The 17,624-nt window shown below is 47.0% G+C and overlaps 1 protein-coding gene across 2 annotated transcripts in view; it reads left to right on the forward strand.

The window, feature by feature from the left end:
• Positions 1 to 16,740, forward strand: part of atp8a2 (ATPase phospholipid transporting 8A2) — a 60,730-nt gene extending 43,990 nt beyond the window's left edge. For both annotated transcript variants that reach the window (XM_062379409.1, XM_062379410.1), the window contains 12 exons: positions 3,142 to 3,325; positions 4,088 to 4,198; positions 6,021 to 6,095; positions 6,916 to 7,038; positions 7,467 to 7,545; positions 7,632 to 7,693; positions 8,176 to 8,232; positions 9,461 to 9,568; positions 11,628 to 11,716; positions 11,914 to 12,018; positions 14,732 to 14,823; positions 15,556 to 16,740. In XM_062379409.1, coding sequence (XP_062235393.1) covers positions 3,142 to 3,325; positions 4,088 to 4,198; positions 6,021 to 6,095; positions 6,916 to 7,038; positions 7,467 to 7,545; positions 7,632 to 7,693; positions 8,176 to 8,232; positions 9,461 to 9,568; positions 11,628 to 11,716; positions 11,914 to 12,018; positions 14,732 to 14,823; positions 15,556 to 15,650 — 1,180 coding nt within the window. In that variant the 3' untranslated portion in view covers positions 15,651 to 16,740. The remainder of the gene's footprint in view (positions 1 to 3,141; positions 3,326 to 4,087; positions 4,199 to 6,020; positions 6,096 to 6,915; positions 7,039 to 7,466; positions 7,546 to 7,631; positions 7,694 to 8,175; positions 8,233 to 9,460; positions 9,569 to 11,627; positions 11,717 to 11,913; positions 12,019 to 14,731; positions 14,824 to 15,555) is intronic.
• Positions 16,741 to 17,624: the final 884 nt, after the last annotated feature.

A 17,624-nucleotide genomic window follows, 5' to 3' on the forward strand; every position in this document is an offset into this window, starting at 1 on the left:
CTCGCTCCTTCACTGCATCCCGTGCTCCCCTTTGCCTCCGCTCCTCTATCTCTCCCTACTCCAGCGAGAGCTTGGTACCAAACATCCCTTCCTTTTTATGTTTCATGCAGACCAAAATGAGCAAAGAGCACGTGAAGCAAATACATTTTTAGACCAGGTGCAAAATCGCAAACTTCCGGTACCGAAGCGTGAAGCTGTGAGACGATGTGGAGTTTTGATAAAAAGCCGTGTACCGTGACGTCCATGATGATGTCACAGTTTTATTGTAACCAGTGCAGCCTAAAAATAAATGGGGGGTTGGGGTCTTAACAAGTGTCACTGTCAACAACACAGCAACAATCCCACCATGTGTGGAGGTCACCAGAGAAAATCAAAGAACTGACGCCGAGATATGCAGACAGAGATTTCTGGATTTATAAGGAACATTGCTTAATGACTCAGAGATGAATTTACAGCGAAGTTTGGGGAAAACAAACATTTTTTTTTCTTTTTTTGCGCAGTTACTCTTGTGTCGGTTTCTTCCCTAGTTATCAAGACAATGCTTTAGATTCATCCTGCGACCGCTGAGAGAACCCGAGCCAGGGGACTCCTGGATAATGTGTGTGTGTTTAGGGCACTGTACTGCGTTACTACATAATGAGCTGGAGGTTTGACTTTTAAGTAGAGGTGTCTCTGTGATAATCTCTCTGTATCTGCTGTATGCGTATGATGGATGTGTGTGTGATTCAGGGGCGGAGGCGCTGAGTGCACTCGTACGCATGGGTTCCTGACTTCAGGCCGCGTTTGTTTACAGGAGGACTTAGCGGCTGCTTATTTTCTGCTCAGTTCCACCGTGGAGAGCACCGCGGGGCTTTCATCTCCCCGATGGCACTTTACACAGTCGCAGACTCCGTCAGCCGTGTTTGGAGGAAAAGTAGAACGGGAAGATAAAGGGAGATTTGTGGTGGGAGGCCGGGAGACGCGCAGGCAGACGCACTCGCGCACACTTCAGACGCAGGAACAGGAAAATACAAAGAGCAGAGGTTGATCCCATCCTTCAGCGATGACTTCAGAGGCCAAGGTTCTGAGGTTTTACCCCTGGAAATATCCAGTGGTGTGTGTGTGTTCGGAGGAGGGGGCGGTTTGTGCGTGTGTGCGCGTGTAAATGTGTGTTTTTGCACCACGCCAGTGTATGAATGAAGCGGACCACCCAGCTCTGTGATTTAAGCTTGACCGGTACATGATCCTACATCCATATTCATGGAAGAACAGCCATCGCTGTGACCTGTAGCCTCCAGCAGAGTGCGTGCGTGTGAGGGGCTTTGCAGCTGCTCATGATTTGATTTTGTCATATCTTTATCAAAGCAGCATATTGTGTTCTGTTTGCATGTGATGCCTCTTGTGGCCGCACATAATTTAATATTGTAACATCATTATCAGAGCACTGACGAACATAGTGGAGCTGCACCTGACACGCACGCACGCACGCACACACACACACACACACACACACACACACACACACACACACAGAAGCAGTCATTGTGAAAGTCCCTCTTGAACTGTTTGAAGTATTGGCACGACTTTAAGTGGATCCTCAAGCATAGATGCTCAAGTTACCATCATGTTCGTACTGCACGTCTCTTCAAAACTATATTTAGTTAAATAAAGTATAAATGTTTGATATCTGGATTTGATCTATAAATCTGTCTGACACAATACTGAGCATCTACTCACGTACTTACCAGGAAGGTGATGGTTAAAACAGTAGCCGAGTTTGAGGAGAAAAACCAGACATCATGTAAAACTCAAACTTTGTATATTTTAAAGTCAAATAGGAACATTTGTCATCATGTGTCTCTCACACTGCTCATTAGTCTTCACAGTTTCATGTCCTGTACTTTGAGAAATCTAACTTTGCTTTGTTGTACAGGTTAAATCCCTGTTCCAGTGTCGGTTTTCTCCCTTTGTCGACGCGCAGTATTGGTTTTCACCACAGGTTGTGAGGGCAATGCTCACTTGAGCTCTGTGCATGTGAATGAGAGTGACATGGCGGAGGAGAACGCCTCCTCATGCACAGCGTGTTGTGAAAACAGAGATGGACGCAATTTCAGTCGTAGTCCCTGGGTCAAGAATGCAGCATTTAAGAATGTAAACACGGAGTGCGTTTTCCTCTCATAACCTCCTACCGAAGATCTCGACCAGTACAGGGTGATTGTTCCTTATCTCAACTGACATCAGGCGAGAGGCGAAGTACTCAATGGACAGGTCACCAGTCTGTCATTGAGCTGCCATACGGGCTCAGATTCACTACCACGGGCAATTTAGAGGCGACAATTTAATGAACCCGCATGTGTTTGGACAAAGTTCCTGGAGAACACTTACGCACTGGCACTGGTGGAACATGAGAACACCACAGAGAAGCGTTGACCAAATAGGGGTTTGAACCACAGACTTCATAAAAAACACTGGGTCTCCCCTTCCTCCCACTATCCACATGAAGCCAAAATATTGAACACGGTGATTAAGGCATTCTGAGCCAGTCCACTCTGCTTTTGTAGCATCAGGACTAACAACATTGGGGGGGGAGGGGGCAGCATGGGGTGGAGGGTGTCATTTCAGAGCTTCAACACATGACTCCATTAAGTGTAAAGAAAAAATACCCATAGTGCTTGAGAAAGCCCTTCGCCATCAACTCTAAGCGGCCCTGAGGGGAAGCATCTGTAATCGAGCCTCCCTCGGTCCTCCATTGTTGGCGGAGAGACAGAACCGGTTATAGACAGAGGATCAGTGATACGGGTCAAGAGGGTGGAGTACCACTGAAAGCTCCCCCGACACACACACACACACACACACATATACAGGCAAGCGCACACACATCCATAAACACATCAAACGTGAGCTTCTCAGTCTCTTGAGCAGAACAGTGAATCATTGTTTCCTAATACCAGGTGAAGAGCAGTAAACAGAGCTGGGCCGGCCCTTTATCTGTCTCTCTCTGTCAACTCCTTCTCGTTCTTAACTTCCTCGACTTAATTCTTTCTTTCCTTATGACTGTTAATTGCTTGCCATCTTCCCCCTCTACCCCCTAGACCCGACAGCTCTATGAATTAGACCTGAACCAACCATCTCCAATCGCATTTCTCTTTACTCTCTCCTCAGAGTGTCTCCGCTGCAGAAGTCCGAGATCGTGGACATGGTGAAGAAACACGTGAAGGCCATCACGCTGGCGATAGGGGACGGTGCCAATGACGTGGGCATGATCCAGACGGCTCACGTCGGCGTGGGCATCAGCGGCAACGAGGGCATGCAGGCCTGCAACTCCTCCGACTACTCCATAGCACAGGTGGGCTTGCAGACGAATCGCGGAGCCATGGGAGGAGAGAATGGCTGCGTGTTTGGTTGCCCGACCTGCTGACGTGTCTTTAGGGCAAGACACTGAATCCTCACCTGCTCGCTGCTCAGTTAATCCCGACCTTTGACCTTCCTTCAGGGGGACAACTGAAAGGAGAGTTTGTTTACAGGGGCCACTCACATATCATGTTGTCCCTACAAACTGTGAGCAAGTGGAGACCCCTCGTCCATCTTTATTTACAGTCTATGGTTCAGGTCACTTATCGGTGAACAGAGGAAAACATTACCTCTAATGGGTTTACCCCTTTTCTCACTTTTATGTAATTGTTAATTGAATGTCTTTGCTCAGAAGAAACAAGCAATTTGAAGACGGCACTTTAAATCTGTGATGGGAGTCTTTCACCGATCTGTAATAGATAGATGATTGTTGTCTGTCTCTTATCTACATGGCTCATTAAGGCGACTCAATGGAGATGTGATTAGGCTGAGACAACCTGAGGGTTCAGGAGTCTTGTCTTCTCTCGGCCTGTCTCTCACGCAGATGATGTCTGTCACTTTCACTGTTTTGCTTTATCTCTTCACCTCCGGGCATCTTGCACAACTTATCTCTATCAGTGAGCGTCCTCTCCCCTCAGCTCCGTCCTTCTCTCCCTGTCACATTCTTCCTGCCATTTTCTGTCTCTTATCAATACTTTAATCCTCTATGTGTCTCTGCCGATATTTAAGTGTTTCTCTCTCCCTCTCTAATTGGCAGTTCTGCTACCTTGAGAAGCTGCTATTGGTCCATGGGGCGTGGAGCTACAACCGTGTCACCAAGTGCATCCTCTACTGTTTCTATAAGAACGTGGTCCTCTACATTATAGAGGTGAGAGTTCTGCCACCACATGCTCTTTGTTTCACCCACATTTGCACACATACACAAACCGACACACACAGGCTTACGCACACAGTTACATTAACTGAGATGTTTTGCAGCTGTTTGTCGACGTGACCGACAGTGATGGACGAGGTGCCCTTCTGGTGTCTGCTTTCTGTCTCTCTTACTCTCTCACACACACTCACACACACACACACACACACACACACACACACACACACTGTACAGAAAAAAAACGTGTTGTAGATCAGCAACGATGAGACCTTGGCTCCAAGGGTCGACGAGTGTGTGTGTGTGTGTGTGTGTGAGAGATGCCTGCCTGCCTGTAATGGGGGGTATTTGTCAGCTGTGCTCCACCCTCCCCTCACCCTCTGTCTGACATTAAGGATGCCAGCAGGTGCAGGTCCTCATGGGAGCTGCAGCCTGTTGCCCACTGTCCCACTCACATCACCCCAGTGTGTGTGTGTGTGTTTCTGTGATTATCTCACATGATTGGCTCCCTGCAGAGCACTCTAGGCCAAAGGTTAGAGACTGTCTCTGTCCACTTAGAGGAGACAGAATAAGGGGGATGGGTATGTGTGTCTCTGTGTGTGAAAGAGTGTTATTTTGTGTATCTGACCTCACCCCTAGGCTGTAGGCTCCAATGTATGCCCCAGGAATGCCACAACTCCCACCAGTGGCCCCAAACATCTTCTCTATCGTCCCTCAGATCAGCCTGTGTCTGCTCCACAGCTCTGTGTGTGTGTGTGTCTGTATGTGTGTGTGTGTGTAAACAAGGTGTTAATGAAGGTTTCCCCTGGGCCACAGTCACATTTAGGCATTGTGTTTTGGGTAAGTTAAGCTCTGTAGAGTCAGACTGTGGTTTCAGAGGCAGCCGCAAGCTGCGTGAGGAATGCTTTTAAAACATCACGCTCCGTGGTTTTAATGAAGCCACAGGAAGTGCAACCAGCATATTTTTTTTATTGTAAGATCGATAAGTCGTTGCCAAATCATGATTCGCTGGAAGGACTTTTTTTAAACATATCGGACCATCGTCTCTCTCTCTCTGCCTCAAACGATTCCTGTCAACGCCGCTGCTCTCTGAGGCGGAGGGGATGTTTGCTGCTTTTATTCCAGAGGTTTCCTCACGAGGATGACATGATATTCCTGTTATGCGTTTGAGCAACATCATTCAACAGGAAATCTGATCTCAGCTTGTCCTAGAATCACACATGTTTGAGTCAGAAATTGTTAAAACTTCCCAGCAGGCACCAGAATCTCACTTCATCATCTACTGATTGAGGCAACATCCATACTTCTGTGGTCTCATTCAAAATAAAACGGATTTTTGTGCGGACAAGCGTTTTGGCAGTTTTAATCTAGAAGGGGGTCATGTGACAGGAGCGTGACGAATCAGCAAAGGTTCTGTCATGAGCAACACGGTCAGGGGTTGTGAGTGTCATCGTTTTAAAAACATCTCTGTTTCAATCTAAAGCGAGGCCAGCAGAGTTTCCAAACTGGACGCTACATCCATTTTCCGTAGCAGAGCTGATGCTTCATCATTTGAAAACGCATCAGCTCTGTTACGGAAAATGGATGTAGCCTGAAACCACTAAATCAAATGAGCTCAGGCGATGAGCAGTGTGCAGGATTTATTGATTCTTCATGCACTGCAATGCTTGAAGTGCTCTACTACAAGTGTATATGTACCAGCGGCATACATTTGTCCATCTCTCTGCACTGTTTCCACTATCATTGTATCCCTAAAGGCAGATTTACCCTTCGTTATTGTTCCTCTCATCCCCCTCTCATCCCTCTCTTTGTGTCCCAGCTCTGGTTTGCCTTTGTGAACGGCTTCTCGGGGCAGATCCTGTTTGAGCGCTGGTGTATAGGCCTCTACAATGTGGTGAGTTTTACGTCTCAACTCCCTCTCAAACTACCACTCTCTTTCACTCTTCTCCATTTCTCCACTATATCCCCCCCCCCCCCCCACCCCCCCACCCCCGCCTGCTTGACATTCATCACCACCTATCTCCTGATCAATCTCACTCTACTTTCTTATCACTGCTCTCTACGCAGACATTTGTACACTTGTGTGTCTGAGAGAGTGTGTCTCTATGGCTGCTTTCAGACATGCACTGAAATTTTTCCAGAGGGCCTGAATGTGACAGCGCAAATACCAGAGTCAGTTGCTCTGGACATTTTCAGGATCTTTTTCTAGTAAAGTGTCCGGAAAATATCCAAGTGAGCCAATGTGAGAATAACACAGGAGAATGTCTGGAACATTCACAGCGAGCGAGTGGACATGTTGATTAAAGCGTTTTGAACAAGGCGTACCCAAAACTGTAAGAATACAAATATCTCAAAAGACGTTCAATACACGTAGAAGATGCTTACAAAGATTCCAAGAATTTGGCCATGTGTTGATGTGCTGTAAACAAAAACATGTGATGTGCAGCCCTAACATGAATGTTCCAGACATTTTACCATTGCTGTGAACGTGTCTGACTCAAACAAGGTACTACTGTGTTCCTCACACGTCAAGACAAACTGTCCAAATTTTCTCAAAGTTCGTTCATTTGTGAACCATGATTGAAGTAGTAGTATTCGTAGTAGTAGTCGTAGATTTAGATGTAGTGCGATATGACCGTTGTCCAGTTAGTAGAAGTACACGTGTCTGTGTATTATGTGTCACTAATGTGTGTGTATTTGTGTGTGTGATCCAGATATTTACTGCACTGCCACCGTTCACGTTGGGGATATTTGACCGGCCGTGCAGCCAGCAGAACATGCTCCGATTCCCGCAGCTCTACCGCATCACCCAGAATGCCGAGGGCTTCAACACCAAGGTACAGGCACACACACACACACACACACACACACGTTTTACAGTCTGCGTTCACCGACGCACACAAACAAACAAGCCGAGTGCTGCGTCTGACAGTTACATTTTAAATCTGTCATCTTCGCACTCTGCGTCCGACACGTCGCGGCTCGTGTGCCGGGGTGACGAGTGATGCCGGCTGTTTGTTTGTTGACGCCGGCAAGTAAACAAGTGGCGTGGAGACTGGGGTGTTTCCATGGCGACCGCTAATGAGATTCATAGGGCCAGAATAAGGAAGTCTTTCATTTTGGAATGTGTGTGTGTGTGTGCAGTGCAGGAGGGAGCTTTTGGTAGCAAAAAGTTGAAGTCATGTGTTTTGCAGGTTTTTGTGTGTGTGTGTGTGTGGGGGGGGTATAAATGCGTTCTGACTTGTTCTTCTCTCTTGTCCTTCAGGTGTTCTGGGGACACTGCATCAACGCACTGATTCATTCAATTATCCTCTTTTGGTTTCCGCTCAAAATGTTAGAGCACGGTGAGTAAATCATCGCAGTAATAACGTAATATAATTGTGGATTGTGTGACGCTTATATTGTTTGTTTGTGCGTTTTCCCCACACAGATTCGCCCTTCCCCAACGGGCAGGGAAACGACTACCTGTTTGTCGGGAACATGGTCTACACGGTAAGCAGCTTACTTGTGTGTTATATTTGAACTCCTGTGTCTTTTGGCCGACAGTTGTGTTTATTTTTTTGAATGTGCACAGTGTTTGTGTACACACCAGCGTTGTGCAGCTTCCTCCGAGCCGTTCGCAGTCTCCACTCAGTCCAGTCCTGTCTAGCCAGTCTGTCTCCTCTCCTCCTCATCTATCTCCTCTCTCCTCTCACTTCTCCATCTCGCTGTCTCGCTATCAGTTTACTCCCTGCAGTGTCATGTGAATGTCAGTGGGGTTTATTTGTTGTGTGTGTGTGTGTGTGTGTGTGTGTAGGCTACCAGTGGCTGTGGGGGTCCTGATTATTTCACCAGACATGACTGAGTTTACAAAAAAACATAAATGTTTATTATCACCACAGTCGCCAGTGCAATAATCTTGTTTCTCTGTTTTTTTTTTCTTCCCTCCTCTCCCTTGTTTGTGTGTGTGTGTGTGTGTGTGTGTGTGTGTTAAGTATGTGGTTGTAACAGTGTGTCTGAAAGCTGGAATGGAGACCACAGCTTGGACCAAGGTAAGGAACATTAACACACTCTAATAAGCTGTTGATAAATAATGAGGAGGAGCCTCATGGTGAAGATTCATGTAACGTGGTCTAAATGCTTTATCGTCAGGAGAGATGTGGTTCACCTTGATGTTGCGGCAGAGGTCTGAGGTTTCTCATCCTGTAGTTACATGCAGCTCTTCTTCCACACAGTTATTTTTCCATTGCCCTGCTGTGCAATATTCAACTGTATCCACTGATTATCAAATTTCCAAATATTTATGAAATAACAAAGGTTGTAAAGTGAAGGTTTTTACGTATAAAATAGATTAACTCTGTAAAGAGTTATTTGATATTATACCTGCTCAGCAAAAGTGCAGCAAAGGAGAAAAGCTCATCAGAAAACGGTAAAGATAAATATCACGTACAAAGATCGAAGAGTGACGCAGATTTGATTAAGAGCACACCTGCACTGTTTCCTATCAAACAATGTTATATTCAAGCCATTCAGATTATTTAGCCTCATCGATCTGGTTATTCTCAAAAGTTTTAATTATAGACGTCTAATAATATGATTAAAAGATACTTTACTCACTGTTAACAGGCCGAATAATTTATAAATAATCTCACTTTTTGGATGTTTTAGGTCCCGACAAAATTTGTTCTAATCCTTATTAACAGCTATCTGCAGACAAAAATCAGAAGATGCATTCTGCTCAATGTCTTCAGCCTCTTTTCCCCTCTGTTTACATGTGGGACACCAAAGTTAAACAAATCTTGTCCCTCGGCCCAGAATCTGTTTATAGAGATCATGGTGGAAGGATCTGACCAAAACATTCGGTTCACACTTTGTGTATCAAAATCAAGTCAGATGTGTGTCGAGCTGAAAGCGACAGTAGCTCGGCCTGTGACATGGTTTTGCTCACCGCTGTTGACGGGGCGGGGGGGGGGGGGGGTCGAGAGAGAGAGATAGATTGGCAGGATGGACAGAAGGGCTCCGACACCTTTGTCCGTTCAGCTGTCCACACAACAGCCTGGCAGTAATGAAGCAGGGAGCCACTGGAATTCACACAGTGTCCACTTACAGCACATCACAGACAGCGGGATGAAGACAGGGGAAGGAGGGAGGGAAAGGTTGTCTATATTCGGACGAGCTGTATGTGAACTATTTGACCTCACGCTGTCTCTCTCTTCTGTGTCTTAATCTCTCCCCCTCTTCTCTTGCATCCCTCTCTCTCTCTCTTTCTCTCCGCTGCAGTTCTCCCACCTGGCAGTGTGGGGAAGCATGGCCCTCTGGATGGTCTTCTTCGGCGTCTACTCAGCCATCTGGCCCTCCATCCCCATCGCCCCCGACATGCTGGGCCAGGCAAGTCCTCCCTCTAGCAGACATGTGTCACTCATTTCAGCAACAGGGGGGGGTGATGGAGGTTAAAATAGCTCTACCGCTCCACGTCTCTTTTCCGCAGCCTCCATCACCTGCCCCTCCCTCGTTCTTGGTGTCCACTACATGGCGCCTGTGAGACTCACCTCTTGGGTGTTCCACGTCGGCACTGATGGAACCCCGGAGGGAGATTTATGCGCCTCCTGCCCCTCTCACCAGGCGTCCCGCACCTGCTGCATGTCACCCGAGCCCCCCGGTCTTTTACTGCCCTCTGCGGAGGTGTTGACTCAAGAGGGTGGGCTGCTGCTGCTGCTGCTGCTGCTGATGATGATGATGAGGGTCCAGTGGGGGGGGTGAGGAACGCTCATGGAGACCCCTTGATTGAGAGACTCATTTTAGAGATCGGGGGCTAAAGGCAGGGGTGAGGTGAGGTGCCCCCCTGAGTGGGCAGGGGAATGGGAACCGGACCGTCTCAACTCCCCCCAGCCCATTAATTCAATTTGTGTCAGAAATCAGGAATGCGGTCAAATATCTCTGCAGCTGCTCGGTCTAACTGGGGAATGGTCAGAGACACTCGGCCACCATCCCCCACAGCCCTCCATCGTCCCCCTTAACTACCCCATTACCTCTCTCCTTTCTCCCCACTCCTGCTATCTTTATTTCCATCTGTCCACGGGGGACCGGATAATGGAAAATAGCTGCGGAGTTCTTAGAAAAAACTGTGTGTAAATTTGTACACGTCGGAATTAATGCCCTGTGTGTGTCCAGCTATGTGTGATTTGTGTCGACTGTAACTTGGCGGAGACCGACAATCCGTTTCTGTGGATGTAAAAGCAGAGCAGAGAAATGTATTTAGCTTGACTCCATCTTCCCAAAGTATGAAGAGCATGTGATATATTCAGTGTCCGTTTGTGTGGAGGTGGGAGGTAATGAAGTACAAACACTTAGTTACAGTACTTCAGTACATTTTTCAGGTTTCTGTACTTTCACTTGCAAGGAAATTAGTTGAATTGGTGATTTAAGTTAAATAGTTCAAACTTTATTAATGTGTCATGAGCTTTTTACTTTAAACATGTCAGAAGCTTTACTTTTATACGTTTACTTGAGTAAACCGCTTGAATCAGTACTTTTACTAAGTAGTAGAAGCCTCTGTACTTCTACTTGAGTAAGGATGTGTGTACTTTTGCTTCCTCTGTTGTCACCAACACAGCGAGTGCTTGCGTGAGTGCGCTCGGATCATCTGGTGACTCCAGCTGCTTTGAGTGATATCTTCCTGATGCTTTTCCGCTTCATTTTCCTTGTCGCCTCTTCCCTCTGGGAGCCAAATTATCTCTGTATCTCTGGATCCGATCGCAGGACACAGGAACCAAACATTACGGCCAATAAACCTGCAGTGAAGGACGTCATAGCGCATATAGTACTTTGCGACTATTGACTTAAAGGCTCACACCCAGAGACGAAGACACCAGAGCTTGTGAAACACCGCAGAGCTCGGTGCAGATAACCAAAAGGGAGATATTGGGTCATAAAGGGACAAGCAAGCGAAGATGGAGCCGGTAATAATGCAGAGAAGTTGCGAAAGAGCGAGATTGGGGGGAACCATGGGAGAAAGAGACGTGTGGGAGGGAGAGGCGGGGGGGGGAGACAGGCGGACAAATTGAGACAGTGGTTAGATGGGTGATTAATCCCTGGAGGCTGAGGGTCAAAGGTCGGGGAGAGCAGCTGCAGAGACAGGTAGGGGTGATGCGTGGATACTTGCTGGAGTTTTTATCTTTCGGCATCGGGCAATCGTTGTGTTTCAGCTGTGGGAGTATTGTGTTAAATCCAGTTTGTGGCTCAGACGCAGGGTGTGAGACGGCTGTTAAATGTGTTTGGCGAACATCAGAGGTATTCAGGTTTGGCTAACTCTGATTCTTTATACTCTGTGTGCTCTCAAATGTCTCACCGCGTGTTCCTCTGTGCAAGCTGCGGAGAAAAATGACTTAATACTAAATTGAATTAATACCGGAGAGAAGTAAATGGAGGCTGTGTGTTGTCATTGCAGGCTGGCAGGGTGATGCAGTGCTGGCACTTCTGGCTCGGCCTGATCCTGGTGCCGACTGCCTGTTTACTCAAAGACTTCGCCTGGACTGCGTAAGTAGAACGCGTCGAACATAAATACGTGGGAAATCCATACAGAGGCTTTTTAAGTCAACCGAGGCGTTTACATAACTCATACCGAGTCTGTGTCAACACTTACGCACACTTAACATTATGAATCACCCGCGTCTGCAAAGTGAAACACTCAGACTTTCCTTCGTGAGTCCGACGAGCTGGTTTCTGCTTCACAGCACACGTCGCACCGTGAGGAAGTCTCTCCTGGAGGAGGTGCAGGAGTTGGAGGCTCGGGCCGTCGACCCGGGGGCAGCCGTAATGAGGGACGCCAGCGGCCGCAGGTATATGTCCCACTTTGCAAAGCATCATGGGAGCACACTTGCATTCACATCCAGTTTTGTTGTCATCAGAACTTTTTTTAATGCCGATTTTGTGTTATAAAGCTATGGTTGATAGAAGGGGAGAACGAGCAGGCTACAGATACATAATCCCCCCCGTTGGTTCTCTCGTCAAAGCTACGTCCCCAAAACACTTGCTTTTTTAGTTTTTGCATGAGACTTTATTTATTCATGGTTATCGGGGCGTGAAGAGGATTTTTCCAAATACAATTAAAAGTGTTTTAAAAACAGACTACCAACCCATCCTTTTAAAGTAGGGTTTACAGTTTTTAAGAAGATCCCATCGTTATTTATCCAAACACTGTACATAGGTAAAATGTTGGTGTGTGTATATGAAATTAAAAGGTTTCCCTGGTTCCTGTGTGGCACCGTCCGTAGGGCTAAAGCCAAGGCTGAGGTCCCGTAGAGCCCCGAGCTGTCACAAGCTCACAGAGGTAGCTCCTGCGTCTGTCACCTCAGACGACCTGTGTGCTTCACTACAAGCTGCTGTGGAGTGACTCTCTGTTTCTGCTCACATGTCCATTCTGTTTCTCCTGTTTCCTCTCTGTCTGGATGGCTTCATAGGTGGATCAATTTGAACTGCTGTACAGAGCTGGTGTGTTTACTGTAGCTCGGTGTGTGTCTGTGTGGTGTCACTAGGGATGTGTTAGAAACAATTGGATTGTTTAGTTTTGTCTGTGCAGGTTGTAGATACTGTGTGTTTGTAGGTTTCCCTGCAACGAAGGTAAATTACAAAAAAAAAAAAAAGGGGTTCAGGTACTTGAGTATTTCCATTCCTTGCTCCTTATTTTGGCCGATTTAGTGACATTTTTCTTTGAAGGTTCTTCGACTTCTTTTTCCAGAAATCTCTGAGTCTGTATGTGGAAGACACATCTCGAGAAATTTTATTGGCACCACACTTGTTGAGGGCTCAGAGTAGCACAGTGTCTAACGTTGTGCGATTTGGACTTAAGATATGATCAATGTTGATAAACTTGGCAACCTGCACTCTGTAGCATATAGATTAAAAAATTCCAATAGCATATAAAGTTGTTTTAAATTGGTATCTTAACAGCTTATAAATTAAAATGCTACTTACATGTAGATACATTATATTTCCCAGTGGTTTTCTATTGAGTCTTTTAAAGAGTTGATATTATTTCTCACTGTTATAATGAGTCAGACGTGAGTCGACCAGCAGTTTTGGTTCTTGGAAGTCGCTGGAGAGGTCTGAGGTAAGTCGTCAGGTTCACGAGGGATGAGTGGGCGACCACAGTGCTCCTCCTCCTCCTCCTCCTCCTCCTCACTCAGGCCCCCTGTCCCGACTGACCCTGCGTCTAAATCCAGGGTCGTTGGGCCCTTCTCCATTTAGAATCAGGAGAGGTAAAGTAAGGGTGGGCAGGGAGGGAATTGAGCAAAATGGAAAAGAAGCACATCTGTGTTTGTAGTTCCTGGGGAGGACCTGGACGGAGTCTGCCCGGGAAAGGAGGAGGAAAGGTAGCGTACAGCAGCGTCTCGGGGGAAGGGTTCAAACGGTGCACATCCTTGGACCATTTGAAATCGGGAGGTCGTCAGAATGAAACATCACTGGTGGAGAACTTGAGTCGTACTCATGCGTGAGCCTTTCATTTGTTTGTCCAACCACCGTTCAAGTCTTTTATCATTTTCTCGACGCTGTCATCTTTCTAACAGACATCATTTTTTTTGGCCGAAGAGAGCTTGAACAAACTTCAGAGCCGCCTGTTTTTTTCACACTCCACTGAAGGTTCCCAACAGTCACGTACAGTGTTGAGAATTTCCTAACTGCTCGCTTCAAATTTGAAACTCAGGAAGGCCGACTTTTTTTCTCCCTCCCCATAACTACTCCATTGATCATCATCACTGCGGCGTTAGTGCCAGGAAACCCCCTCTTGTGTGAATTCACCACTGGTTAATGCCAGATAAGATAGAAAATGTGTTTTTACAAATGAAATTGCCAAAAGATAACGACTCCCTGACGTGGCAATAAAAGACACAAGCGTTAGATTCCCATCCAAGGCCTTTATCTAACAACTACAATGGAGGAGACTGGAGAGAAGTATATAAGAACTTAATAGGTGCATACGTGCATTTGTGTGCAAAACCTGGAGAAGGCTTAGTTATTTTTGGTCACGGGAGGAGAGGAGCCGTGACGGCGTGTGGTCTCAGAACAGAGGATCCAGTCTTCTTCTCGGAATGGGGCGAATTAAGAGGAGAGGAGTGGGGAGTGAGGAGCAGTTTACTGTGGATGTCCTGTTGCCCTGCAGGCAGTTTATGAATTACTGTTGGCTCAAATTGAATGTCAGAAGCAGTCAGAGTCAAATCCACCTCCTACCAACTCCCTGGTCTTAAGTCCACTTATGTTGCTGACTTACTGATCTGTGTGTTTCTGTGTGTGTGTGAACCCTGATGGAGGTTCTTTACTTCTTCCCTGTGTACTGCAGCGTTTTCCTCAAAGACCCTCGAAGGAGCATCTCCCTACTCATTACCTTCAGAAATTAAAAGTCCAGGAACCTGATTGTTAAAACCTGTTTTCCAGTAGCCTGTGATGGTTTCGTGCTGTAGCTTTGAGTAGAGGAGATTCTCCATGAAATCTCCTGTAAACCAGTGGCTACGTGTCGACACTGTGATGTAACTGCTCTTCCTCTTTCCTCCTCAGTCTAAACGAACGAGCCCATCTGCTGAAAAGAGTCTTTAGGAAAACACCTTCAACTGTAGGACGTTCAAACTCGGTGCAGCAGACTGTGTCACGTGAGTTTCTTCTTCTTCCCGACACATTTACTAAAACACTGTCAAAGACCTGCTTCAACACAGGCTTTAAGGCGAATAAACGCATCTTCCATGTCAGTGCACATCTGTCAATTATTGTTAGAAATCTTTCTTTCTTTATTCAATCTCATTACAAAGAAAAGGAAGTGTTCCCTTTATTTCGTGGATATTTGCAAAATCTGATTGTGTTTGATGTTTGTGTTCCAAGAAAACATTTTAAAACTGATATTCCAAATTTATACTGATGTTTAATATCTGTGCAAAACATGGAGTGAAAAGTGGGTAGTTGTGGCTCAGGTGGTAGAGCGGGTCATCCTCTAACCAGGATGTCGGCGGTTCAATCCCAGTCCTCCCCATTTTGTATTTGGCTACAGCTGTATCTGGCTATTAGCAATATGAATACAGACTTTTTACCATATTTTAGCATGAGAGAAAACTAATTTATTCCCAGTTTCTCCAGTAGCCAGAAAACTAAATTAGAATAATTGGCATTGGGCATTGACATATGCCAAATGTTGGGCCAAGAACACAAACACCTAGCACCTGAGCAGAGAAATAAAAACCTATGTACATTCTCCAGCTGAAACAATTATCACGTCAGAAATAGATCAAACAGTATTAAACAAATTTATCATTGATTCTTTTTTAAGTAAATTGCAGAAAGTTCAGATTCTCATCGTTTGACACGCTTCTTCTTCTTCTTCCTCCCTGCAGACGGCTACGCCTTCTCTCAGGAGGAGCACGGTGTGGTGTCCCAATCCCAGGTGGTGCGCTCCTACGACACCACCCTCCAGCGCCCCAGCCTCTAGCCCCGCCCCTGGCCAAGACTTTGGCTGGCCGTAGCCACGGTTATCAAGGCGACAGCGGAGATAGACTTCTACGTGACGCCCTCACGCTGGGCGATCGACCCCCTGCTGTGGCCTTACTGGAACTACGACCCGATCCCCCTCGCCGGGGGGGGGGGGTCCCGGTCCAGGGTGGAGCTGACGCATAGAGGACTAACTTGAGAGAGGGGACCAGGCCGAGTATACAGAATAAACTTTCACGAGCTGCACAGGCATGAGCAATCATATCCAGGCACAGACATGAAGACTCAAACTCAGACTGCTACTCATACCAGTATACCCCTCAGACTGGGTTTGGATCATGCCACTGTGTGTTTATGTGTGTGTTTGTGTGTGCGCAATGTAGTGCGTTTGTATCTGCCTGTGCATGTTTGTTTGAACGCATTGACACACCTGTGTTTCTTGTGCATGTGTGTTTCGACCAGTGTGTGTGTGTGTGTGTGTGTTTGTGCGTCAGCCCTGCTCTCGTGAGGTGGGTTTGGCCCGTCTGTTACCACATGCTGACACGGGAGGGGACATCAAAATAAACACACACAGACACACACATGCAAGCGCAAGTGAATTCCTCGCAAAGGGAGGAAGGGAGGCTCAGGCCGAGGACTGCCGGAGTCCTGCACCCGCAGCCACAGCACCCACCTCGTCCCATCGCAGCCTCGAGCCTCACTGCCAAACACCACAGAGACGCTGCTGAGGCAGAACGCACACCCCCCCCCCCACCCCCAACCCCGAACTGGACCTGAGCCCCTCCTGCTCCACTGGGACCACCTCCTGCTTATCTCTCCCCTTCATTTCTCTCCTTGTATCTCTCCCATCGCCCTGTCGCTCTGCAGCTTCCACGTCTCGGCCAGTATCGAAAAATAAATAAAACCCATCTCATCGTTCCAGTGTTCGATTCCGACCGCTCCTGTTATTTCTTGAGGCCGCAAGACTAGCATCCACAGCTGAGCAGGCCCTGGCCTTAGCGCTTCCCTATTCCACGGTTCTGTTGGATTCCATTTCCCGGACTGTTCCTTTTACCTTTTTTATTGTTATTATTAAAGCGAACATTAATGTTTATGTGTTTATATATTTTTCCTGTTTTCATTAATGCCTGTTCTTTTGTATTCATGTTTCGAGACATGTTTTAGAAGGGAGTATTTTACTTGAACTAGTTCTAATAGGCGTTCAAACAGAAGGGATGTGATTGAGACTCTCGTCTGGATCATGTGTTTTTCTGGCTCTGGGATTTGTCTGAATGTAGAGTCCGTTGTCTGCGGTCTCTGTGTTGAGGACACTGTTTCAGGAATGCAACGCTGAAGTGGGAGGGATGGGGGGGGGGGGTTGTCCACTGGAGTCCTAATCATTAAATCTAATCAATCCATGGCCTGACAAAATGTCTCTGTGTGTTGACTGAAATCTGTCCCCTGGTGCATTCAAGCGGCTTTATGAGTCAACCTGTGGCTACAGCGTGTCTGCTCTGACAGAAAGCTTTGACTTGTACATGACAAGTATATGATTTCATATACCGACAGAATCAAACCTCTCCCTCACTCCTTCTCGAGGCTCAGGAGACTGAATAGTGATGGACCATCGGTGGACTGATCGAGCCCCGGCCCCTGGACACCGGAGTCCAGCGCTGGAGAGCCTTTTTCCCACCCACCTTCCTGGATGAGGCCCAGCCCAAACCGGCTACAGCTGCAGCAGTATGGAGAATCCATCGGGCCTCAGCCGAGCGGGAGCCAGGGAACCGTTTCTGCTTTTTCAACTCCTCCCCAGTGGCTCCCTGACCCCCCCCCCCCCCCCTACTTGCTTTCCACATTACTGTAGCTGAGGACTTGAAGGACGCTGCCAAAACGTCACCTCCACATGGTCGAGGTTTAAACCGTCCATTGTTGTGGTTTATTGTTCCTCGGCTCTCTGTGTGAGATGATGTGACAGGTATTTGTTTTTGTCCTCCGC

This window comes from Platichthys flesus, chromosome 21, assembly GCF_949316205.1.
Source record: "Platichthys flesus chromosome 21, fPlaFle2.1, whole genome shotgun sequence".
In the NCBI taxonomy this organism is placed as follows: Eukaryota; Metazoa; Chordata; class Actinopteri; order Pleuronectiformes; family Pleuronectidae; genus Platichthys; species Platichthys flesus.